Here is a 27,761-nt window from a genome sequence, read left to right as displayed (position 1 = left end):
ATAAATCAATGCCAGTGTGCTGTCAATGCATTAGAGGAAATAAACCTAACACAACTGAAATCTTTACAAGTCCTTAGGAAACTTGATATACCAGCTACATACTGATCAAAAGAAGATTGTAAGACGAACAGAGAAGACTCTATGTAGTAGTAGTAGTACCCAGTTATTGGCAGGGGTTCTGTTCTGACAGCATGACGATAAGTGAAAATCACCGATAACCGAAAATTGCTGATTTTTGGTTATCAACACCTCTGTCAGTTATGTATCGATGCCAATATCGAATTCATGACACTGATAAGCGGAAATTGGCGCATATCGGTGCTGAAAATTGCCAATTTTCGTCAATAGACAAGTGCCGAAAACTGGATTGCCGATAACCAAGCCCGCTGATAACCGGGGACTGGCTGTAATAATAATAATAATAATAATAATAATAATAATAATAATAATAATAATAATAAGCAGTACACCGAGATATTGGACTGTGGTATATCGTACTTGCTGATATATCGGTGCAAAATGGAAATAGTGATTTGAGGGTTTTTGCCTCCGGATTGAGAGCCAAACTGTTTTTTCAAATCAGGCGCTCTTAGAGGGTACACCACTCGCTTACCAGCAACCCTTGCATTATTGTTACTGTTTCTCTATTAATTTTACATTGCTTTTAACTCTTAAAAATATGCTAAAGCTTTCACTGTCCTGCAGTTTATATTAATAAACAACTGTTTCCTGATGTTAATTACCATAACTAACATGTTTATTAAGAGTTGCATTACAGTAGTCTTGTTAAAAACTTGCTTATTTTCAATGTAATTCCATGAATAAAAATAAAATACATTTTTATTCATCCGTCATGTAATGGAGAAGAAGGTGTTAAGAAAGTATACCATTAACTTGAAGCAACAGTTATTATAGCTGTGGCTAAAGAATGAATAATGAGCAGACTCCAAAACAATTTGGAAGCAAAAGCAATGCCTGAAACTGACAAAATCACACATGTACAGTACTTTAATTTACCGTGTTTATAAATAAAAGGCAGTCCCCAATTACCGGCGGCATCAGTTAATGGCGTTTCGGTGCTTGGCTAGTGACGTCGTCAACGAGACTTTTGGCGCCAGTAGGTGTTTTTCAGTGCCAGTGAGCGGTTTATCAGCGTCAGTAAGCGGTTTATTGGCGTTGGTAAGTGGTTTATTGGCACCAATAACCAGTTAACCGGTTTATCAGTGCTATTATCGACGATTTTCGGTTAGCAGCTCTCGGCCGAGAATGGAACCCCCGCCGTTAACTGGGGTTTGCTTTTAGTTGCAATTTTGAAACCCAGATTTGATCATTTACGAAAGAAATGTCTCTCTGAATTAAGTTTAATTCGGAAACTAAACAGTGATGATGTCGGTAAAACGCACTCGGCCGATGATTGTCAGAATGTAAACAAAACCAAAATGCAAAGGGCACATGATCGCTCTGTTCATATTTTGTAATACAGTAATATAACAATACATGCAATATCATTAGACACAGCAAAACAACAGTTTGATTAAAATTTTCATTATTCTCAATGCTACTAAGCGTCATCGACTTACAGCGGATTCGATCTTATGGAGCTCAATAAGCACTGTTAGTGGTGTTTTACAGCACCGATAATGGCAAAACACCAACTTACAGTGGAAATCAACTTACAGCGCAGCGCTGGAATGGATCCCCCGCCATAAGCTGAGGACCTGCACAACTATTATTCAACTTCTGCAAATCGATATGTTGGTGTAACAACCTAACCAGTTCAAGTCTCTCTCTCTCTCTCTCTCAGCATTTCATCAACCACTATACTTATGATGCTGCTCCACCCTCCACTAGAAAATTCTGGTTTTTAGAATTCCGGATGAAAGATTATCAACCTGTACCAAAATGAACAGCTGATTCTGACGTCATTTACCGTAACTATCAAGTAGACAAGTTGTTAAAATTTGCCAATTCTCAATGGTGGCTTCCATAAGTAAAAATTATATACATATTTGTTCATCCTTCATAAATTAAAGCTGCAGATTATATCCCAAGCTGAATAAAATGAATAAAGGACAGGCTGTAAAATGTACTGGAATAGGTGAAAGTGATGTCTGGAACTGGTGAAATCACACTTACTGCTTTTACAATAAAGTAATGCACATGTTTTAAACCCAACTTTGTTAATTTACGAGAAAAAGTATCTCTGAATTATGTTTCTTCTAGCAAATAATGGCAATGAGCTGTCTGTAACACCAAGACACCGGTGTCTTGGTAGTTTTCAATCAGCCGAGACTTTGAGAATATACAATATCAAATGCAAATGGCGTACGATGGCAATTTTTATATTTTGTGATACCATACAGTAACAATATGATAATAATACGTACATGCAAAATATTGTAATTGGATACAACAAGCAAAACAACCTTTATTTAAATCATCATTATTATAACCTTTGCAAATGATTATTTTCTCTAGAAAATATTTCAGTTTTTAAGCTTTTCAGTTTTTAGAATCATGGATAAGAGATCGTAAACCTGTACAGTATAGATATTTTCCTGTGCTTACATTAATATTTTAAAAAATTAGCAAATCACTGTTATAAGCATTTTAGGGGTGTATATAACTAAGAGTAACAGTTGTAGGAGGGAAATGTAAAATGACTTTGGGTGTTTTGGGATGATGGTTTGGGGTGTATTTTTGTTTGAAATATTAAATTGTTTTAGTATGATTATTTAAGGTATATATTTGTTTGAACTATTAAATTAGGCAGTGAACTGTTAAAATAAGCAGTTATAAGCGTTTTAGTTTAAGGCGTACAGGGTTAAATATACTTCACTCTATAGCAAAAACATGCATTCGTGTATAAATACAACAATATATCAGAGTTTCTTTTGTATTGGCGTAGGCTTGGACGCTTTTATCTGTCATCTTAGTGAGTTACTGTAATAATAATAATAATAATAATAATAATAATAATAATAATAATAATAATAATAATAATAACAACATGGTAAGTTCATCTAGGAAATAGATACCCTAATCCAGACTGAAAGGATTGTATCTGGGGACATGAGGATGGAGTTTGCAATAGAAAAATGCACTTTGGTCAACATACAAAAAGGCAAAGTGACAAGGACTGAAGGGATACAGCTAACAGATGGGAATAGCATCAAACACATATATGAGACAGGATGCAAATACCTGGGAATACTACAAGGAGAGGATAAAAAACACCAAGAGATGAAAGACACGATCAGGAAAGAATATATGCAGAGACTTAAGGGAATACTCAAGTCAAAACTCAATGCCGGAAACATGACGAACGCCATAAACACATGGGCAGTACCAGTTATCAGATACAGCAGAGTAGTGGAGTGGACGAAAGCTAAATTCCACAGCATAAACCAGAAAACTAGGAAACAAATGACAATACACAAAGCATCACACCCAAGAGCAATTACAGACAGATTATACATAACATGAAAGGAAGGAGGGAGAGGGCTGCTAAGCATAGAGGACTGCGTTACCATCGAGGGCAGAGCACTGGGGCAATATCTGGAAACCAGTGCATGGGAAGAAGGACTGATAAAAGTAGACGAAGACCCAGAAATATACAGAGACAGGAGAATGAAAAACAGAACAGAGGAATGGCACAGCAAACCAATGCACGGACAGTACATGAAACACACTAAAGAACTGGCCAGTGATGAAACATGGCAATGGCTACAGAGGGGAGAACTCAAGAAGGAAACAGAAGGAATGCTAACAGCGGCACAAGATCAGGCCACAAGAACCAGATATGTCCAAAGAACAATAGAAGGAAATAACATATGCAGGAAGTGCAACATGAAAGACGAGACTATAAACCACATAGCAAGCGAATGTCCAGCGCTTGCACAGAACCAGTACAAAAAGAGGCATGATTCAGTAGCAAAAGCCCTCCACTGGAGCCTGTGCAAGAAACACCAGCCACCTTGCAGTAATAAGTGGTACGAACACCCACCTGAGGGAATGATAGAAAACGATCAGGCAAAGACCCTCTGGTATTATAGTATCAGAACAGATAGGGTGTTACATGCCAATAAACCAGAAGTGACACTGATTGACAAAATCAAGAAGAAAGTATCACTCATTGATGTCGCAACACCATGGGACACCAGAGTAGATGAAAAAGAAAGAGAAAAAATTTATAAGCATCAAGACCTGAAAACAGAAATTAGAAGGATATGGGATATGCCAGTTGAAATTGTACCCATAATCATGGGAACACTAGGCAGGATCTCAAGATCCCTGAAAAGGAATCTGGAAAAACTAGATGCCAAAGCAGCTCCAGGATTCATGAAGAAGAACGTGCTACTAAAAACAGTGCACATAGTGAGAAGAGTGACGGACATCTAAGGTGGCAGGATGCAACCAAGACTCCTACACTATAAAAACCACCCAGCTGAATAGGATGACTGTGATTGACCAAAAAAATAAATAAATAAATAAATAAAATATTATTATTACTGTACAGGCAGTCCCCAGGTTACGATGGGTCCAACTTACGATGTTCCGAGGTGATGACGCTTTTCAAATATATTCATCAGAAATTATTTCCTGGTTTACGACACATGTTCCAGGGTTACAACACTTACGACGCCAATCCCATGGAAGAAATTTGGCTACAAAATGGCAGAATAATCAAAATTTGGATTTTTTTAAATGAAAAACTCAATAAAAATGCAGTTTACATTGTTTTCAATACACCCAAAGCATTAAAAGTAAGGTTTTCTTAGGATTTCTGATGATTTTCGAGGATTTTTCGGATTACGATTTTTTCCTTACGACGTGGCGTAGGAACAGAATCCCCGTCATAAACCAGGGACTGCCTGTATTATTATTTTTATTATTATTATTATTAATGGATAAGATTTAACTAAAATGTAAACTTACAAGCACTGCTATTTTAGTTTTTTCAAAGATCATTTGCAGTATCTTGTGATCTTATTTATAATTGAAATAGTCATCTTCAAAGGAGTAGAATTTAGGTGCTTCAAGTGCATACGACTAAAGTACATATACTCTGATATATGAAACTGTATCTACTGAATTATCACATGTGCTTATCAGAAGCACTGGCTGGAGACTGATATACATAATACTAATTAGGGCAGCTGCTCCCTAAATGACTCAAATATGCTGGTGTACTAAAAATGTCCAAAAAATTATTAAACAACTGGCATAGTATAACAACCGATTTTTACACTATACAACAAATGTATAGTACATTTAAAAAACACAGTTTAAATACTACACAGCCAAGACAAATAAAAAGTAACTAATAAAATACTGAAAGAAATAACAAAATTACCTCTTTTTCATTCTGATTCTTCAACTCTGATAATTCCTTAGTAAGCCTACTTCGTAACTGATGATGCTCTTCTTTTTCCTTTATAAGCCTAGATGTTGATTCCCGAAGCCGAGTTCTTAGCGAAGCTATTTCTCTTTCCCATGAATTGTACAAATCTTGATTCACATAACATTCTTGTAATTCTTTCTCCATTTGAGATGTACATCCTTTCAACTTTTCATTCTAAAAAATGTGAGGCATACTTCAATTCTCAATTTATTATTTCTTGTTAATTTAATTTCACATTTTATTCAAATACATACACTATTCATGGAGCATACTTCATCAAAAGGGAACTTTAAGCATAATGAAAGAGAACATATTTATCATTATTCAACTTCCGAGGACATCAATACCACCCACATCAAGTGTAAGGAGATAGATTCCTAAATCAAATTTAGCAAAGGTGGAAGTATATGACTATCTATGGAGTAGTCACCTGGCCCCTACAGTCAAGTAAAGTGTACAGCACCTCAAATGATGACTGGTGCTTGTTGCTGTTATTCTCCATATAATCAGTGTAACCTGGCCTGACTTATAATTCTTGAAACATTTCATATGGAAGGCACACAGCAGATTTCATGGAATGTCAAAGACCAGGTACAGTACATAGGAGTGGGCACTGTGGGGCAAGAAGAGGGCTAAGGCCTTATGATATCTTATCACTAAGACCAGAGGTGATATTTTTTCCAATAACATACAGTTTCTTAAGCATAAAATCTAATACAAAATGGGAAATCACAGGCATCCTACATAAATATCAGGGTGTAGAGAAGATCCTCATTCTCCCTAGTTTAATGTTACATACATGATTTTGTGGTGACAGAACCATACAGAGGTTTTACAGATGTTCGAAAGATGGAAGAGTGCAATGCTGGAGAGGACTGAAAATCAGATTAAGCAAAATACAGCTTAATGTGATGTGACTGGAAAATAGCAAAAGAAAAAGTCTGGTCAGTAAAGGTGAGGTGTAAGGAAACTGTAATTCTATGTATAATAAATAACAGAAAAGTGAATGTAAAGGTGATGCAGTGGATGGAGAAAATGATGGTGAGACTGCACAGTGGATGGTGAAAGTGGTGGTGAGACTTCAGAGAGTGAAGATGAGGGGAGGGTACAGCAGCAGGTGGCGAAGGTGGTGGTAAGGCAGCAGATGGTGAAGGTGATGGTAAGGAGCAGATGGTGAAGGTGGTGGTAAGGCAGCAGGCGGTGAAGGTGGTTGTAAAGCAGCAGGCGGCAGGTGGTGACAGTGGTAGTAAGGCAGCCTGTGGTGATGGTGGTGAGGCTTCTCATAATGATGAATGTGCTGGTGAGGCAGCAGATGATGATGCTGAAGTACATAGTGTTGACAGTGGTGATCAAGTAGACAGCCCTAGCTGTGACGGGGATGATGGTTTGGGTTGTGAAAACGAAGACAATGGTCCTGGCTGTGAAGATGACAGTCCAGGCTGTTGTGATGGAGCTCTGAAGAAATGACTTCAGTACTTTTCTCACTCATTGCTGCAATTACTTTTCCTATCAGTGTGTCCCTAAATCATGCTGACCCTACCAGTGTTGATATATTTATTGGCATGGTCTTCTGCTGGCAAATTAATATTAACAAAGCAATAATTAACATTATCAATAGCTTCAAGATCCTACTTACAGTTAACATTACATTCTCTTTTTGCTTTTTAGTATCTCTTGCACTTTCTCAGTGATATCATCAATTGTCAATACAATATTTATATCAAAAAGATATATGTCTTGGAAAATCTGCTAAATTTTCAGTGCAAGTTTACACTTACCAACTTCTGCAGCTAACTGAAAGACATCAGTGAATGACTGAGGCAGCAGGGGGGTTTACACAAGAAAGCAACTTTCTCCACCCATGCTTTAGTATCTAGTGAGTAATCTCCTGCCATTTCTCCATGATGTTACTTACTTAGTCATTTAGGTTGAAGGATTTCCAATAATCTTTCACTGTAATGATATTGGGATCTGGGTATTCTTCCAGCACAGAAAAATCCATACTACTGTACTGCATTCTTCACCAGAAAAGTTAATGCCGCAGTCTGTTACTGAGTGCACTGGTCTTATGTTACAAAGACAGTATTAAGACCCCTTACAGTTAATAATTAGTCCTTCGTCAAGGGGCTTAAACATATGTCATATTTGGAGGAAGGAATACAACAATGAAGCAGGAGGATGGGTCTTCACATATTAAGGGTGTCTTGGAAATTTTCTAATCCCACAAGACCAGGTTCTTGCATCAACAATAAGGTTTTGCTAACTTAACAAATATAAAATCAAACCTTTCAGTTCTTAATGTAGCAGTAACCCTGAAGCATTTTCTAAAGCATATTTTATTATGATGCCTTGAAGGGTTTAGGGTATGAATTAATTAATATGTTATCTGGCATCACTACAATGGTAATTGATGATATAAATTAAGACACTAATGTAATTAATAATTAATAAACAGGGTACAAAATTTCCTACCTAGAACTCATATTTTGTATTCCACATAACCTTATTGCCTCTTCAATCTTCTTTTGAGCTTTTCTAATGGTGGGAATAAACAACTCATTCACACTTTATACTTAGCAGCATCAAAGACCCTCCAGTTGCTATGAATACAGTGTTATATATCTACTTTCTAGGCCTTATTAACAGACCTCTTCGTAAACAATGCAATGGTAAGACACCCCAAATGTGGCATGCAACAGTGACAGAGATTAATAACAAATAAGGTGAGAGAAAGAGAGAGGGGAACCCTGGGTTACTTAAAAAAGCATCACTGTGCATGTGCCAATCACTCCATTATAGATGAGAAGCCCATTTGCATATGCACTGCAGTACCTTGGACTCATGTTTATGGACTATGTAGATAAGAAAGGATAATAGTGGACGAAGCAGTTCTTGGTAACAAAGAGGTTAGCATCATCACATGCAAAAGAGCATACGTTATGCACAACTTGGGGATAAATCAGAAGTGAAAAGAGATGGAGTCATCAGCCTCAATAACAGCTATTGCACAAACAGTAATTGCTTCATCCCAGAGTTTACCATGTTTGCTCCATTAGCTACTGACACTGTTAATGGGCCTTTTAAAGTTTGATCTGTTTTACACATACTAGTCTACATTGGCAGTAAAAGCCATATTAACAAATTCTTAGTGAGGAAATAGAAAAAAGAACATATATAATCATAATAATACTGAAACAAGGCAGCCTAGATGAGTCACCAAGTAATCAACTACTTGTAACATACCTCCATATGCTAGGTCCCAAGAGTTGAACTAAGTACTGTAAGATATATTAAAGTATTGATCAACAAATAAAATATACATATAAAATGCTAAGTCTGTAGAAGGAAAAGGGATATAAAGTTAGCCTGATATAGGATCAAAGGAGGTCACTTAACTTATGGTTAACAGTGTCAAAGAAAAAAATACACCCCTTCCTGACAGCAGCTTGTGTTTGTGTGATGTACTATAGGTAGTACTAAAAGTTATTTTTAGTGTTCCACCTTTCTCCTGCTAAAATAAATGTATATGATTAACCCGTTCACCAGGTAGGATAGAAACTTGGACAAGTGAAAAACACACAGACAAACAATATAAGAGGAAAGTAGATCAGATGGGTTACAGGGGACCACACTAACTCACACTATTTAGCTTCAGTCATTCTGTATTGTATTGAAGCTTAAATTTGAATGGGATACCTTTATGAAATCTTGTCCATCACTATGGTAGGGTGTTATCTGGTGAGGGAAATAATCTCCAAACTGAGAATGTGAACCTAATTGCTTTCCCTCTACATCAATGACTGAGTAACAAAAATCAGTTACCTCTAAAGACACTTTTGCAATTTTTTCTTTCATTGTATCAATAACTTTCTTGTAACTGTTGTGTTCTTGGTCAAATCTCAGTTTCATCTCATCCATCCTCCTCTGTTCTAATTTTCTGGATTCCTGCAAAAAACAAAGATATAGAAGCAGAAATCACATATGCATTACTGGAATTAGTAAACTGCATATTACAGGTGGCAATGGTATCTGAGACTGAAAAAACATTTAGTTTAAAAAGAAAAAATATTTTCTGAGTCCAGTCCCGTGTCAGCCGGTGAAATTCCATTGTAGCATGAATTTCACCGGGTGACACGGGACCTTCCTCAGAAATAGATTTTTCCTTTGTCAAAATCCCTTTTTTATATATAAACCCTCACTAATAATTGCCTTATTTGTGTCTTCATGAATCTCTGACAATCCTCTCCAAAATAACAATTAGAAAATCATTTGCTGGCTAAGTGACAGCTGGCCATGCTCATAACTGTTTTTACACTGGTAAGGACATCACTTCTCATTCAATCTACGTATGGGTACAAGAAGGAGAAGGGAGGTGAGACCATATATAAATGATGGGTTTGTATGCAGAAAGAATTTATTTTGAAAAATTACATTTGTTTCCCATACAAACTCATCACCTATGACTGCCAGAATCACCATGTAAGGAGGGAGGCTCGAGCTGCTGAAGAAAAGAAACTGGGCAGCTCATTGGAATGATAGGTCTGATTGAGAGCTAATGGGATGAGATTAGCAAAGGACCCAAAGTTCTGAATGGGTGCAGTAATGGCTGTAGAGGTCAAGAACCTGGGCATGTTGCCAAATAAGATGTTTGCATTCTTAGGCCTTAAATGTATGGTAGCAAAGACATCAAAGGGATGTAATCATCAGGCACACCAGTCATTAAATCAACATGCAGTTTTCCCATCTTGATGGCTGAGAAATGATAATCAAGAGAGATCATGACCAAACAAGGGAATCAGGGCCTGCTTACCTGCATCTAGAGTAAGTCTTTCGTGTTACTGTGTTCAAATGATCCTAAAAGTCAAATCACAGTAAGTGTGAGCCATGTCCCCAAGGTGTATGATCACTACCCTCACCCTTGAATTATTAGTATTTTTGCCAGACTACTGAACTAATTTATTTAGCTCTCACAGGAGTAGCCCAAAAGAGTTGTCTTTATTAATGACAAAAATTTTATTATTAAATTACACCTTTTGAGAAATTTTACAATAAAAAAAATTATAAACTTACAAAATTTCTTTAATTTGTATACAAAACTTGACATTCTTTGTTAATTATATTGGGGGCATTCACCATATATGTTTTAACTGTTAGTGTATGGCAGACAGAGTCAGTATCAATTTATAACTTTCTTGACAAATGAATGGTAAAATATCACTGATGTTGGTTCCCACTGTTGAGAGTTCGAATCTCCCTTGTGACAGATTACCTATTAATTGTAATTCCCCTTCAGTGTTATTTCTGAGGTTGAGTGAATTGGATATTAAATGATATTTACAGCTTAATGTTTGTAAATATACAAAATGTTACAGTGTGCATGACAAAAAATTCACAAATAGCTACTTTCTGAGCTCAGCCCCGTGTCACCTGGTGAAATTCCATACTAACACGAATTTCTAGGTATAAATATTGCTAAGTATACCAGAGAAAAAAGCTTTCAGGAATGCTGGAGTTACTACCCCCAGATCGATCGTCTTCTATATGGAAGACGTCGGTATTACCAAGGGTGAGTGAAAGAATCACAACCACAGAGCTACACTCGACAGACATTCCCATGTCAAAACCCCCCGGAAAGAGCGAAGAGCCGTACCAGCTCCACACTCACCCGCCCGCCAAGCGGCGACTCCAGCGCCACCTACACTCATTCCAGACTAGCACCACCCCCAGGCTTGGCATGTGCAAGTAGGGGGGGAAAGCAGCTTCTGGGAGGGTCACCAGGTGACACGGGGCCTCCCTCAGAAATAGATTTTTCCTTTGTCAAAATCCCTTTTTTACAAAAGTAGCAATCAGCTGTCATGGTGGAAATTTATATGCATATGTACGGCAGAGTCAGTTTCAGCGTGTACCTCTTTTGACAGCTGATTGGTAAAATATCATCACTGTTGTCATCAGTTTCCACTATTGGGAGTCTGAGTCTCCGTCGTGACAAATCCCTTAACAGTCATAATTTCCCTTCAGGTTATTCCTGAGGATGAGATAATTAGATATTAAACAACATTTGTAGCTTAATGTTTGTGAATATAAAAAATGTCACTGTGCTTGAGGGTACAATCATGCATTTTTCCTTTTTTGTTTGCTTCCCTGTGTTTTAGAAAAGTGTGTAGGACACGCTGATGAGAAAGCAAACGTTGCTTGGTGGATTATCAGGAAAGTGCCTTCTTTTTAACTTAATCTTTTCCTTCTCAGCTTTTTATAATTTCTAAATCCATCCTGAAATTCCTCCCAAAGTTCATGCAGCAAACTTGGCAGGTTTATTTTTCGCCTTACAAGGTGTCCCAGCTCCATCTTGTCAAGCAGTTGCTTCTGGCATTTTTTAATGGCATATGGTCAGTGTTACATATCCTTTTAATGAAAATATTGTCCATAATGTAAATACTGTTGTTGTTTTATCTTATTCTTTATAATTAATATATTTATTAGACTTGCATCTAATTTTATGTTGTTTATTTAAATTCTTTCAGGAAACATTAAACTTAACCCAGGGTCAGCTACTCAATACTGTAAGGAAAATTGCAGAGTACTTTGCTCAAATATTTGAGGTTTACAGTTAAATTTTCTTGCCCTTCAGAGTTGTGCCCATAAGTATGATGTGACGTATTTATGTAAGACATATGCAGTAGTAACAAGTCAAAGGTTAAAATTTTAATCCTAGGGTTTGATGACCCTGAATTCATTAATCTTCATAACATCCCACATACACGAGGTATGGCTGTATACACTAGGTCTGAACAACTTATTAATCATCAGACAAACTTGGAGTGTATTTGCCATGAAGTTCTTTTTTTTAAGGTTTTTAGAAAGCTCTACAATGTTTATGTATTTGCTAACCACCATAATCCAAATATTGATGACCCTACATATAACTGTTTCTTGGAGAGGATTAGTATGGCTCAGTCAAAGTATCCAAAAGCTTCATTTGTTATTTGTGGAGACTGTAATGCAAAGCACAATGAGTGGTTTAATTCAAAGTCCACTGATCAACATGACCAGTATGCTCTTGAGATCTCTGTATCCTCTGATGTTGTCCAGCTAACTGAGAAAGCCACACATATTTCTGATAATGGATTACACCTCATATTCACATATATTCCAGCTACTGGTAAGCCCAATGTCTGTGAGTATATAGGAACTACAGATCACTGTACCATTGAGATGGACATACCTATCAATTAGTATATCCCTAATGACATCACTGGAAAAACTGTCTGGCTGAAATCTAGTCAATTGGGATTGCATAATTGAAGCTTGTCAGGCACATAGTATTTCAAACGCTATATCTGATATGAATCCCAAGACCAAGTTGAATGAAATGCTGATGGGTGTTATAGTAAGATATGTTCCTAGACAGGTCATCAAGATCAGGACAAATGACCAGCCATGGGTTGATGATACATCTAGCCAAGCTTACCATGACAAATGGAACAAAATACATGGAGACAAAATCATTCATGCGAAAACTACATCATTTTTGTTGCTTCTTGCTGTGCTACGAACAGAAATTACCACATAGCTGAAAGAAATTACAACAATTCCTTAAAGAGGGAACTTTAAGAAATTACTCAGCCTCATCTTTGGTGGACCAAACTGACATCTCTTTGAGTCAGGTTCATCTTCCATCCCACCACTACTACCTGATGATGGTACATTGGTTACTGGTACAATTCCATTTCTGATTATTTCTCATGTAACATCACTGTCAGACAAGGTGAAAATTTGTCACCTCTTATCTGCTGTGTATTTAAATAATTTTGAGTATTGTGATGTCTCCCAAGATTAGTGGAGTCTAGTTTTTTATGTCAATGTAGTATATCTTTGCTAATGAGCACAAGCTTAGTAATACAGTGCCTGTTCCAAAGAACATCTTATCCGCAGACTGCAGTAACTACATTCCAGTTTCTATTCTCCCTGTGCTCTCCCAAGTTAAGGAAAAAGTTTTTTAAGCCACTATACAAGTACTGTACATAGAATCCAAAGGATAGTTAGCTAATAGTCAATATGCATATGAGAAGCAGTTGGGTACCCGCAATGCTCTTTTGGATTTGGCATGCCATTTGCAAGAAAACCTTGACAAAAGTTTTCAGTGTAAAGTAATTCAAATAGACTTTTGTGCTGCTTTTGATTTATTAAATCATAAGGCACTAATTTTTAAACTTCAGAACCTTGGAGTGGGTGGATATGTTTTGGGATCACTTCAATCATTCCTTACAGATAGTCAGCAGTGAGTTGCTGTTGATAGGATCTTTAGCAAACCAGGACCTATTGTAGTGATATTGCTGTTGGCCTGGAAAACAAGTGTTCAGTGTGCTTATGAAGCAACACTTGTGGGTGCGGTAAACTCGCCAGTTTGAGAAATGAAACTGCCCTCAACCTAAATCATGACATGGGGTGAAATAGTGAATAGTGTAGTCTGTGGGCTATGAAGCTGGACTCCAGTAAAATGAAAACAGTACTGATTAACTTGTGCTGATTTTTCACCCCACCCTCCCTTCCAAAAGGATGGAACTCTGCTGAACGAGTCTGAAACTTTGACAATACTTGGTGTAACTTTTGATTCACATATTACTTTTGAGAAACATCTAATGAAAATGTCAGCAAATGCCACACAGAATTTAAGTATTACAACTAAGGCCTCATATATTCATAAAAACGATATAATCAATATATAATGTGTTTTAGGTCATTTATCCTTCCTTTACTAGAATAATGCTCTCAATTGTATATGTCTACTTCCTCCAGAGATTTTTTCTTTTAGACAGAGTGGTTCAAGGTGGTAGGTTTCTGTTTCCTAACACCAGCAGCTATAACTTGAACCATCAACAGATGGTCTCTTCTTTGTTAATTTTTCATAAACTGTATTTTAACAGAGAACTTTCATTAACACACCTGATCCATGATCCACTTTTCATGCCAAAAACAAGACTTGTGAACAGCAGCAACAATAAGCAGTAAATATGCCATGCTATCAAACTTCTCAGTCCCAGAGGTCTTTTATTTCTAACACCATTGGACTGTGGAACAGTCTCCCAGAGGATGTTGTGCAGTTAAAATCTCAAGTCTAAGCAAAGATGCAAGGCAATACTACCCTAAAACAATTCACCTTGTACTTTACTAATTTATTTATATTTTATCTGTTCATCTTGTATTTTCCTAATTTATTTATATTTTTATCTATGCACTTATCAGTCTATAAATCTTTTTTCATTCTAATAACTGAACTCTTCCTCCTATATTTCCTATTACTTTCTGTAACTTCTTTCAACTGCCCCTGCAGGCTTGTTCCTTATGAATAGGAGTTTATCTTCTATATATATATATATATATATATATATATATATATATATATATATATATATATATATATATATATATATATATATATATATATATATATATATATATATATATATATATATATATATATATATATATATATATATATATATATATATATATATATATATATATATATATATATATATATATATATATATATATATATATATATATATATATATATATATATTAATTAGATATATATATATATATATATAATAGGGACTGCCAATCCAAAGAAAGATGTCTGTTATGGAACACTGAAGGGAAAGCAAGTAGATACAGATTGTAACTCTCATATAATTATATACAGTTCAGTTATGCTCTGAAAATAAAACTGGGCTATGCAGGGCTTCCATACAGGAATCTACAAAAAAAACCAGACATCTAAAGAAACCTAACTGAATGAATGACAAAAAAAGTAATATACAGACCTCTAAAATTGTTTCAGTGTCTCTCTTAAACTGGTTCTCCAAATCTAAAACCTTCTTCTGCATCTTTTCTGTTTCTTCTCTCCAAACACTGACTTCTATTAACAGCATCCTTTGCTTTGATTCTAATTCGGAGATAACCTTCTGTTGTTCCACTGACTTCTGGTCAAAATTACCAGATGCAGCTAACCTATGAAGTGTAAATTTATGACTAGTATATGAAGTGAATTAAGTGCATGGAAACCTATATTCTCCAGTTGCAATGAGCATTTATTTCTTGTATATCTACAACTAAGGAATTGTGTGCTAAATGGTCCAAGTCAGCTTTGTGAGCAATATTAGCATGCACTAACTTGTATTCTTTACCACTACGACAATTCAGATTGCCAGTTTATTATAGATATATTAAGGGCACATAACTTGTGAATAAACATGCAATTGAAATTTTAAGGCTGCATGAAATCTGAAAGATAGATCAATCTAGATATATATACAAACCTTTCTTTCAAAGTATCAATCTCACTTTTCAAAGCCTCATTTTCTTTGGTAATACATAACAGGTCTGCTTTCAGGTGACGTTCATTATCAGCGGCTTCTACAATATCCCTACGATGTTCAATTCTCCTCTCAGCCTGAGAAGAGAATAAATATACATATATTAGTCCCCATCTTATCTGTGGTAGATACCTTCCAAAATCAAACACAGATAACAAAGAACCATGCACATGCCCCAAATATAACATGATACTTTTGAATGTACATACATATACTGTACATGCAAAAGCTTAACTGATAAATAATGAACAATATTTTACATTATCAGTGTTATACAGTGGGTTTCTCTCTCTCTCATAAAAAATGGATTCTGATGTTTTGGCTTAATTCCAGTGAGACTGAAGGGCAAATGGAAATGTAACAAAAGTTATTCGTTTTACTCCTCTACAACAAAAGACAATGTAAAAAAGAACTGTACTGTTACACATTTTACAAGTAAAAATTTTGCATAAGCAAGTATGGATGTGGGAATGAAGGGATGATAAATAAGAAAATTTTGATGATAAAATAATTATCCGGATACTTACCTACTGTTAAAGTTAGCTTGTATGTTCATGCCATTAGGTACAATCAACATTCAAAATAAAACAAAATAACGCTTGGCTAACCCACTCGGACTGTCTCTGTAATCACCTATTTCCCACCAGGTGGCATTAGAATGTTTACATTCTTGTTAGAATTCTTCATGACCACCCCCTAAGATGTGGGGAGGCTGGGTGGGCTTCCACTTTAACAGTAATGAATTTTATCACAAAACTTTTCATTTTTTGGAATGAATCTTACCTACTGTTAAAGTTAGCTGACTACCATATTGAATGAAGATGTTGGGTAAGTGCAACCAGAGAAACAATTGTCCAGCCAAGCGAACTAAAAGCTTTTTAACCCCCTAACGCCAAGCCTCTATTTACAAAAACGTCTCCCGTATGCTGGCGGCGTTCGGGAGTTAGCGCTGAAGCGGAAAAAAACTTTTTTTTTCAAAAAATCACAGCACGCTTAGTTTTTAAGATTAAGAGTTCATTTTTGGCTCCTTTTTTTGTCATTGCCTGAAGTTTAGTATGCAACCATCAGAAATGAAAAAAATATCATTATCATATATAAATATTGAAATATATGACAGCAAAAAAAAATTTTCATATATAATTTTATACAAATCGCGCTGTGAGCAAAACGGTTGAAGCTAATGGGTTATTTTTTTTCTTTGTATTGTACACTAAATTGCAATGATTTTGGTATATAAAAAATTGTAAAACAATCAAAGCAACACAGAGAAAATATTATCACAAAATGATGCATGAATTTAACGCAGCTGACGCAAAAAAATGTTTTTTTCAAAAATTCACCATAAATCGAAATATTGTGCTAGAGACTTCCTGTTCGTTGAAAAATGAAGCTAATTAATTGAATATTACTAGACTGTAAGTGTTTTAGCTTACAATTGCAGTTTTCGACCATTTCGGTCGAGTTAAAGTTGACCGAAAGTCGAATTTTTTCTATTTATCGTGATTTATATGAAAATATTTCAAAACTGATAAAAGCCACAACCATGAGTTATTTTCTGTTGTATTCTACATGAAATTGCGCACATTTTCATATATAAAAGTTTATGTAACAACTAATATAAAACGGTGCAAACATTACGACGTGACGAAAGAATTTCTGAGATGTTCGGCCAAGTTACCGCGAGGACGTAAGGAAAATGTTTTTTTCAAAAATTCACCATAAATCGAAATATTGTGCTAGAGACTTCCAGTTTGTTGCAAAATGAAGGTACATGATTGCATATTACTATAATGTAAGAGTTTTAGCTTATAATTGGGTTTTTCAACCATTTTGGTCGAGTTAAAGTTGACTGAAGGTTGAAATTTTGGCAGTTATCGTGATTTATATGAAAATATTTCAAAACTGATAAAAGCTACAACCATGAGTTATTTTCTTTTGAATTCAACATAAAATTGCGCACATTTCCATATATAAAACTTTATGTAACGACTAATATAAAATGGTGCAAACATTACGACAACGTGACGAAAGAATTTCTGGCGTGGACGTAAGGAAAAAGTTTTTTTCAAAAATTCACCATAAATCGAAATATTGTGCTAGAGACTTCCAATTTGTTGCAAAATGAAGGTAAATGATTGAATATTACTAGAATGTAAGAGTTTTAGCTTACAATTGAGTTTTTTGACCATTTCGGTCAAGTCAAAGTTGACCGAAGGTTGAAATTTTTTGTAGTTGATGTACGGTACGTCCACTCGGCACCCAACAGACAATTTTAGTTGACGTATGATACGTCCAGTCGGCGTTTAAGGGTTAATGAGGGGAAAAAAGCTTCTCAACATTCCTGCCTGTTGTGTGATCCTTACTGCCCAGTACTGTTGCCAGACACTGGAACCACAACAGGGTGTAGGGCCCTTGAAACGAGACTTGTCAGAGGATCCTTATAGGGAAAAAAGACTATCTCGCAGAGCACTAGTGATTCCTATGCCTGAGTCAAAAGCCCATAACCAACAGTCCAAAACTAAAGACAACTACCACCTTTATGTATGAAGGTATGCTCCTAAACACCATGTGCCTTCTAATGAATATATTTGAAAAGCGTCATAACCTCAGAACATTGTATTTTTCGGACCCATCGTAAACAGGGGACTGATATATATATATATATATATATATATATATATATATATATATATATATATATATATATATATATATATATATATATATTATATACAGAGAGAGAGAGAGAGAGAGAGAGAGAGAGAGAGAGAGAGAGAGAGAGAGAGAGAGAGAGAGAGAGATAAAATCATTGAAATGTCACTCAGCACTTACTTGCAGCTTAGCAATGGTGGAATTAAGCTGAGAAATCTGTTCTTGATACATATTTTCTATGATTGTTGTCCTTTCTCTTGAAGATTTGATAACCTCTTGAATTTTCACATCACAAGCTTTTGTTACTTCTAAACGAGCAGTTGCAACCATTGCTTCAGTGATCTGTGTCTAAGTACATATATATCACATTACTATGAACAAATACTGTGAAAAGTAAGTAAAATTTAATTACTTTCATTGTTCTAAATGTAGTGATCACATGTACTAAAAAATCCAAGGATAATAAGCATAGCTATGGTAGCTCGAGAAAAAAAGTGCTGTACAGTTACTATGATACATTATCCGAAATAGGGAAAAACTAGAATAATTAATCCTTACTGGAAAATTTGGCAATCCAGGTATTATAATGAACATAATACTTACTGAAAAGTGAAACTAATGCAAAACAAAACAACACTTAAAGTAAAACCTAATGCTTGAGCCAAGAGAAGAATATTACTGAGCTTCTCTGATAATCAATGGATACTTGAATCAAATGTACAAAACCTTGACTTCCTACAAAACACCAAAATGGATAATGTATAAGCTATAATTACAATAAAAAGATACCTACCATATACCCATAAAACACAGAATGACAAACAGAGTAGCTGTTCAAAGAAAACAGCTGTACTTTGTTTAGCTGGGAACAATAACATGGTGAAATATTTAAAGAATTTACCAGTAGGTAAATCATGTACAAACCAGCATCAAAATGTAAAAAAGGATTTGGCAAAATTTGGATGAAAAGTTATTTAAGTACAAAAGAAATGAGCATATAAATCATAAATTCTGTGAACAAAAACCAAAGATGTATACGTCAAAACAGACTCTAGGGTTGACTTTACTGCTACCATGTGGAAGTTGTTCCTCTTGGGAGTGTTTTTGGGGAACACTGAAACACAGATAGACTACTGTGAACTGGAGACGATGATGGTGAGGTAATAAACAATGAAGGTTTACACTGACAATAATCAGGAACTGAAAAATTCAGGATTTTGCTGAAATGATCCAATCATCCAACTTCACACATATGAAATTAGAAAAGTTGATTGTTGTTAAACACCCTCAACAAAAAAGAATGAGAATATTGCACCAAGCAGACAGAAACATGAATGAAAAATACTTCATTAGGTGGAAAGAGCACAAAAAGCCAATCATCTGGGAAAGAATATTAAGCACTGTATACAAGGCAAGACACACAATGCATGACTCATTTTACCAAAAAGGGACCTTTTATACAGCTATGCTCTTAAGTGATACAACATGATTGCACAGGATTTCGTTCAAAATTCACGAACTGGCAACTTAACATGCTCCATATTTATCTATTATTTCAACGCAAAAACACAATTATTGCATACAATAAGGCTGTATGTTTCATGAGAGTGAAATCTGTCATATATTTCAAAATTGTAAGAAAATATCAAGTGTAGCCAAATTTCGGAAAAACACTTGCGAAACATTTTCAAAACTTTCGTTCACTTATAGCCGATGCATCTGACAAAAAAAAGTTATCATAAAACCTCAGTTCGAATGTTAAATAAAAAACAAAAATAATTTGCCATAACATTAATACTGCTTCCAGTGCAACTACAAAATTTGAAATAGTCCTATTTGATTGGTTTTACACCTCAACGCTGAAAAAATGTAAACGAGTAAATACAAAAGTAGAATGCATCCACCAATACCAACGGGTGAGTGAAGCGTGTCAGACGCAACCATTAGAGTGGCGGTGCAACATGAACCACCTGGTGTAACACAGGTCTACAATGAGTAGCGACAATAAAATTATCTTGAAACCATTTATTTTATATTTGTTAGAGGAATATTTGGATTTTCATAAAAATAAAATGATTTAAGTTATATTTCTTAACCACTTCAAAAATTATAGCTTACTGGCACATACAGTATTCACCAATGCAATTATTCTTTTGTTAAAGCCCAGATTTTGTTCCTAGGCCTAGGTGTGTTAGATTTCTTTACTTACTATAAATACATTACAGTTAGCATTCACATCTCTCTATTAACAATTTCTGGCCAGAAAGCATATGAAGTTATCTACACATTCTTGCACTTCAAATTACCTTATGAATGAATAAATTATACACCAAAGCGAGCAGAAGGACTTTTAAGAAAATACTGTAATACTGTAAACCGTTAAAAAACAAGCGTTCCACAGGACTTGATATTATAATACTAATTGATGTTTCAATTAATAGCCATCTTCTCCATATAATTAACATGTTCATCTTTTATTCTTCAAAGAACAAGTAATCTCTACAAATAAATTCTTTAGTAACAGAGATTACATCTCAGAAGGCTTATATTATTTTTTTAGGCCTATAAATCATTTTGCAACATACAGGTACTTTGAACACAGCCTAACACATCAACATTCACAAAAAACTTGTAATTCATATTCCTATTTTGAAAATGTTACGACTGCTGAGCTTATTACGCCTACTGTTATAATGCTGCAGAGGTATTACGCTGACCAGCCCGAGGAGCATGTTAAGCGCACTAACCTTATTACATCATGCTTTGAGCTAAGCAATGTAAAAAAAAAATCAGTTCAAATCATACGTTATGAATTATACCAGTGCATAAAAGGGATCATATTTATATAACCATATAGGGAAAGTAGTGCTAGCTGTGAATTTGCAAAATTGTTGACATGTATGACATTGGAAATAAAAAAAATGTACAATAATGTGTCTGCAGGTGAATTATTTCCTTATATACAAATAATTTAATACAGTTCCACTTACCTTTTTTTCCGATTCAAGTTGTAATAAAGACAAACTTTCTGCGTGTGTTTTATTCTGCTGTTTGATTTTATTCTTGAAGTGCTCATTTTGCTGCAACCTTTCTCTCTCTGAGTTTTCAAGCTTTCTTCCCAATTCCTCTACCATCTGTTAAAAAATGATAGTGTAAATTTGAAATTACTGACCTAACATGCTTGATGATTTATATGAACTACTGATAAAAAAAATCTACATACAATGAAAACTTACAATCCTAAATAGGCTATTTTTTTTTTTTTTTTTTTTTTTTTTGAGGGGGGACACCACAGACTGAGCTGTCTATCATGGGAATTATATCCACAATATCTCAAATCTGTGACTGCTGCTTCCTTGTAGTTTCTCTCCTGTATCTACAACATTTTTTGAGGCTTCATCCCTTGTGTGAAGTTGAACACTTATAAAACTTGAAGTATGACTGGTAGCAGGTCTACCACAGTGGATTGCCCCATCTCCAATCTGTTCATTGATGATGTTCCTTTAACAATATGCAACATTAGGTGTCCTTCTTGACTGCTAATTACCTTTTGAGAAATATATCCAGTCTATCCCTTCTTGAAATGAACAAAAAATGGTGAACTGGATGAATTGGGAGTAAGTTTTATTCTGCTGTGCTCTGAATATTGTTCTACATTTTGGTCTTCAGCAGCTATCTCACATCTTAAATTAATGGATAAAATCTTGAATTCAATTCAGTTTCTCATTCCAGATCTTAGTATAAATCTCTGGCACTGATGTCTGATTGGCTCACTGTGCGTGTCATATAAAATCGTTCTTGATTCTGATAATTCTTTGCATTCCTATCATGACACATATAGGTAAACCCTGATGTTAAAACTGGGCAATACACTTTAAAGATTTTAAGTATTACCTACTTCATTCAGGAGGAGGGGTCCAAATGAACATAAGACAGACCTTCACTGCATTGTGCTCCAGCTGACCAGATGGAAATAAGAGGCAATTTAGTTGGGTGAATATCACACGGCAGCTAGGTTTGGTATGCCAAAAGACAAACTCTACACCCATCTTTAGAACAGGGTGCTCGGTTAACCAAAATGAAGTGTTTAACCACATCTTGCAAAAATAATATGAGACAAAGAACAATTTTGACATTAAGCTTTATACAGATGTGTACTAGAGTTTTTCAAGCAAGGTTACATGAAAGTGTAAAGCTGATGATACATTCAAACCAGGAAAGTACCACATTCCCCCTCTCAAATGTTTTGGCACTCACACAACAAGATTCCAATATTTTCAGGATTCTTGCAGATGGTACATTCCAACCATGAGAGTGCCACATTCCAAAACCAGCAGAGAAAACTCCCACCTCATCCCCCACCCCGACCCCAAATGTTCTGGCACCCTCACAACGAGATCCCAACATGGCCAAGAACCATGTGCCCATTGATAAACATATGCATGATAGTAGATGATAGCAGAAGTGCCTTATTCCCCCGAGATATCAAGTGACTTGCACTCCCAGGTTGCCACATTCCATCTTGACCACCTCAGCACTTTCAAATCATGATTCTAAGGAGTATTATTATAGAATTACCTGATGTAAATTCCCAATTTTGTCAGACCAGTGGACATAAGAATGGGCATAAAGCCAGAGTACAATAAGTTCATATGGGCCACCATGAGGATTCCTCTTACAATGAATTATCCACCTCATACTACAAAGCCCAGCAAGTAAGAGCTCCAGCCAGTTCTTGTGATACCTGTGACGCACAATAAACTTGGATCAATGTATGTAGAAAGGACAGCAACTCACATAATGCTTACATTCAGCAACGGCCAGCTTCTTGGTACAATCTTCTGATTAAGCAGGAAAGGGAAAGATCTGGATCTACAGTAGACAAACAGCTTTCAATGGCACCATCTGGATGGATCAAAGTAAAAAAAATACTGGTAAACAGGACCAGTCCTCCAACAACAAGAATAAAAGTTCCACTGAGGAACATTCAAAACAATTGGGTACAGGCACTAACAGTGCACAGAGTATATAAATACCCGAGGTGCTTAAAAGGTTCCAAAACTGAAGTTGCCATGCTCAACCTGTATCCATTGCAACTTAATTCTTGTTTTTTGTCCATAAGTGCCAGGTAAGATCCCCCCATAAGTTGGCAGTGGCTAAAAACCAACATTTCCATCTGCAGAGGGTATGAATAGGGCATAATGATAATAGGGGCTCTGGATGCTGTGACCCCAAGCCCTGGCTACCAAAAACAAATATGGAATCTTCCATGGGCTAAAAAAAACTCCTATATAGCTGCTTTGTCCATCAAGGCTATCAACTCTATCAACCAGCATCAACATCTCATGCCATTAGGTGACAATTGACACAACTCAGTTTTGTTTACAGAGAAATACAGACACTATTAGTATTACTGCCAGGGCATCCTATCCATGGTAATGCCTGTATTTTTTGATGGAGGAAGCACAGAACCAGGAAAAACCCAACTGGACCTGGAAATTTAAGGGTTTGTAATAAAACAAATAACAACACTACTACTTATTTGATACCCTCATTGAAAGAACTCATTTAAATACTTAAAAATATTATGATTGTGGAAAAATATCTATGGTACAGGGAAGATGAAAAACAGCAATCAATACAAGAAGAGTTTCCTGGGTATTTACAAGGCAAACACATATAGTGACTCAGTCTGCCATTAGAGGGCTGGCATAGCCTGCATGCATCAACTGGCTGCTGGAACTGAAATGTCTGAAAGTTGGATGAATGCATGTAAGGCAATAGTAAAGTATGTGATTATGTTGAAATATTTCTGAAAACCTGCATCCTTGAACAGATACTGGATCATGCAACAAGTCCACTACGTTTCAAAAATAATAATAATAATTAACAGTAAAAACCCCTAACAGCTACACAGCTATGTAATCTCATAACTTACCTGCAACGTCTGGAAAAGCTTGTCTTTATAAAGAGATATTTGAGAGTCTATTTCTCTTTTTTGTAGCATTAAATTTGATTTCTCCCTGCTTATTTGTTCTTGTTGGTAATGAAGATTTTGGAATTGCGAATCTAAGACAGACGAAACAGCACTTGCACATCGTTCACTTGCTTCACTGTTTTTTGTTGGAAAATGACTTAAATTAGCTCTTCTATTTGATTTTTCACCTAAAGATTTACAAGAACAATCATTATCTCTATCACACACATGGTCATCCAACCTATGATGATTTCTGCAGAATCTAATTTTTTTATGGAAAGGTTTCACTGACAAAGAAATACTTCCCAAGTCTGGTAAAGATGTAGAGGCTTCACATCTAGAAGAGAGTTCCTGTTTAATCTCATTATCCTTTTGCAGTTCATACCCATCAATTGAATTGACTAACGTATACAAACGCTGACGGACTCTGCTCTTCAATTTAGGACTGACTGGAATATCAAAGAGATTTCGTTTTACTGCAAGTAAATCTAGTTTAATTTCATTCTTGATTTCAGAAGATGGTTTGGTTTCACATATATCCTGTCTATCGGAATTTTCATTCATAAACCTGGTCATGGAGGTGTATCTATCCCTGGCTGTAGGTATTGCAGTTATATTTGTTTTACAGAATCTTGAAGTGGTATTTTCAAAACTTTCATCATCAGTTATGCTATCAACATCCTGATCAGTCATGTTGTCCCCAACTTCATCAATTGATGATAACAGAGGATCATCCAGAATTGTCTGAGTCTCTAAAAACTGAACTTCCTTCTTTGGTGTCGAAGTAATATATGAAAAACACTTCATTTTTTTACTAGAGCACATCTGTCTCTGTGTTGAACCTTCCATGGAGCACAGCCCAGAATCCTGGCAATGGTGACTATTAACTGTATTTTCTGACTTCTCATCAGATTTAAGGGGATCAACACTTTGTGGTGTAGATAATTCTTCTTTGTCTGTATTTTTTTCTAGCCCTGCACATTGATTGTTTTCATTGGCATTCTCCATTTCTGTCTTCTTGGGCAACACAACTGAAAATGGAAAATAAGAGTGATCTTTAGCAAAAAATTAAGTTTTCATAACAAAACTAATATTGTAATACTTACCTGAACACCTGAATTAGCCCAGGTTACCCACCAGCTTGAACTACAGCCCCGTAACTTTTACACATTAATTGGGTAATTAACTGTCAGCATTACCAACGCTTACATGAAAATCTTGTCAAAATGAGTTACCTGAAACACCGTTGGCAATGCTGCTGCAAGTCCCGGCCGAGCGAGGCTGGGTTCCTCAATTGCGTAATTCACAACCAAATTGAAGGGGGAGGAGGGTGGGAACCATTCAGGTGTTCAGGTAAGTATTACAATATTAGTTTTATTATGAAAACTTCATATTGCAATACAATCCCTGAACACCTGAGTTAGCCCGATTAACATAATTTTAAGGAGGTGGGATCAATCTAATTTCAGCCTGACCTGCCAAACAGGAAGGCAGGTAACTCATTATTTACCTGCTCTGCATATATGCATGTACCTGGTTAACCACGGCAGGACGATCAGTCTCAAGTCTCCATACTGTCTGAGTCGAGCTACCTCTCATGTGGTATTCAAACCTCCTCATGGATAGAGAGTAGTGAAAAACCAACCTACCACGTAGCTAATCACAGCCTCCCATGAGTAGCGGAGAACGACGAACCTCCCACGTGGCTAATCAAAGCACTCTCATGTATGGAGGGGTACGATGAACCTCCCATGTGGCTATTATAGCCTTGCATGTATGGAGGAGAAGTCGAATGTGCAGTCTCTTCAGGTTCTTCACCGTATGTTGCAGCCGACATCTGTGCAGAAAGGGGGTTTTGGAGAAAAGATCCTATCAACCTGGCTCAGCCTAGTTTCATCGTGCTAATGTCCTGCCTAATGCTCCCCTTACGGATCCTGATCAATGGAGAATTCCAAATTCCTAGACTAGCTTGAATACCTAACTTCCCCGCCACCGGCCCCCCCCCCTTATCGTGCATTTATAAGATCATGTTGGCCACCACAAAAGGAGCCAGCAAGTAACCCTTCTTCGATGAAAATTGGATGTTCCTGAGCTAAAAGGTAGTGAAGACCGACACCGACTTCCAAGTGGCCACTTCTAAAATCGCCGACACCGAATAATTTCTAAGGAAGGCCGAAGATATTGCCATTCCTCTAATACTATGTGCCCTCGGATGCGCAAACAAAGTTGAAGGTTCCGAAGTTGATGAAGAGCCTTCCGACGCTTGCTGGATAACCTCCTAAGGAAGAAACTGATTGCGTTCTTGGAGATCAAACGGGAAAGGCATTTAGGAGAAACGAATAACGTTCTCGGGCAAGGCAAAAGTTTCTCAGTCCGAGACAGATAGACTTTTAAAGCCCTAACTGGACATAATAGCATCTCGGAAATGTTGCCGCCTACAAAGTCTTCTAAGGATGCGACCTTGAATGCCCTTGGAAAAGGATTCGTTTCAAATTCGGACTTTGCCACGAATTCCGGTAGGTAAGAAAGAAAAATATCTTTCCCTGAGAAGGAGACTGTCCTGGACACCGCCCAAATTTCTCCGATTCTCTTGGCCGTATCTAGCACAATTAAAAATAGAACTTTCTTAGTTAATTGCCTTAGGGCCAGAGACTCTAAAGGTTCAAAGGCTGCCGATCTTAAGAAATTCAACACCACCACTAAATCCCACGAGGGGCCTGAAGCGGAAGAACTGGGCGCTCTATTTTAGAAGATCTTAACAGATCACGAAGAATCTTGCTGGTTGTTCCGGAAGGTGAAAACGGAACATACTGCTCAGCATTGACCTGTACCCAGCAATTGTAGAGTAAGGAAGTCTCTTGTCTCTCCTTAAAAATAGCAGGAAGTCTGCTACTTTCACAACCGACAGGTGCGAAATGCAATGCTCCTGTTTTCGGCACCATCCACGATACATTGCCCACCTGGCCTGGTATAACTTCCTGATTGAACTCCTTAAGCAGAAAGACAATTGTCTAGCCACTACTTTAGAGATTCCTGCACGATGGGCCGCTCGCTGGACAGCATGCGGAGGTTCCGGTGGAAGTGCGGATGTTTGAGTAAATCTCTCCTCTCTGGGAGGAGTACCAGAACTTCCATCAACAGGTCCTGGAGGTCCAGAAACCAAGGTCTCTGGGGCCAGAATGGACAAACCAAGGTCATTTGAGTGTTCTTGCAGTTCCTGAGTTTTGCTAGGACTTCCTGTATCATCCCGAAGGGAGGAAATGCATAAACTTGTACGTTGTCCCATGAGTGCAACATTGCATCTGTCCCACAAGACATGGGATCCGCTACTGGGGAGAAGTAGACTGGA

At 36.5% G+C, this 27,761-nt stretch overlaps 1 protein-coding gene across 5 annotated transcripts in view; it reads right to left on the bottom strand.

Annotated features, from left to right (window-relative positions):
- Positions 1–27,761, bottom strand: part of LOC136854066 (centrosomal protein of 112 kDa-like) — a 227,743-nt gene that overhangs the window by 9,344 nt on the left and 190,638 nt on the right. For all 5 annotated transcript variants that reach the window (XM_067130181.1, XM_067130182.1, XM_067130183.1 and 2 more), the window contains 7 exons: positions 24,374–25,443; positions 21,426–21,569; positions 18,616–18,783; positions 15,727–15,860; positions 15,232–15,418; positions 9,227–9,349; positions 5,357–5,578 (listed from right to left, as the gene is read on the bottom strand). In XM_067130181.1, coding sequence (XP_066986282.1) covers positions 5,357–5,578; positions 9,227–9,349; positions 15,232–15,418; positions 15,727–15,860; positions 18,616–18,783; positions 21,426–21,569; positions 24,374–25,420 — 2,025 coding nt within the window. In that variant the 5' untranslated portion in view covers positions 25,421–25,443. The remainder of the gene's footprint in view (positions 1–5,356; positions 5,579–9,226; positions 9,350–15,231; positions 15,419–15,726; positions 15,861–18,615; positions 18,784–21,425; positions 21,570–24,373; positions 25,444–27,761) is intronic.

Source organism: Macrobrachium rosenbergii, chromosome 28 (assembly GCF_040412425.1).
Source record: "Macrobrachium rosenbergii isolate ZJJX-2024 chromosome 28, ASM4041242v1, whole genome shotgun sequence".
Lineage (NCBI taxonomy): Eukaryota > Metazoa > Arthropoda > Malacostraca > Decapoda > Palaemonidae > Macrobrachium > Macrobrachium rosenbergii.
Note: the sequence above shows the minus strand (reverse complement) of the source record. Positions and strands in the feature narration are given on the sequence as shown.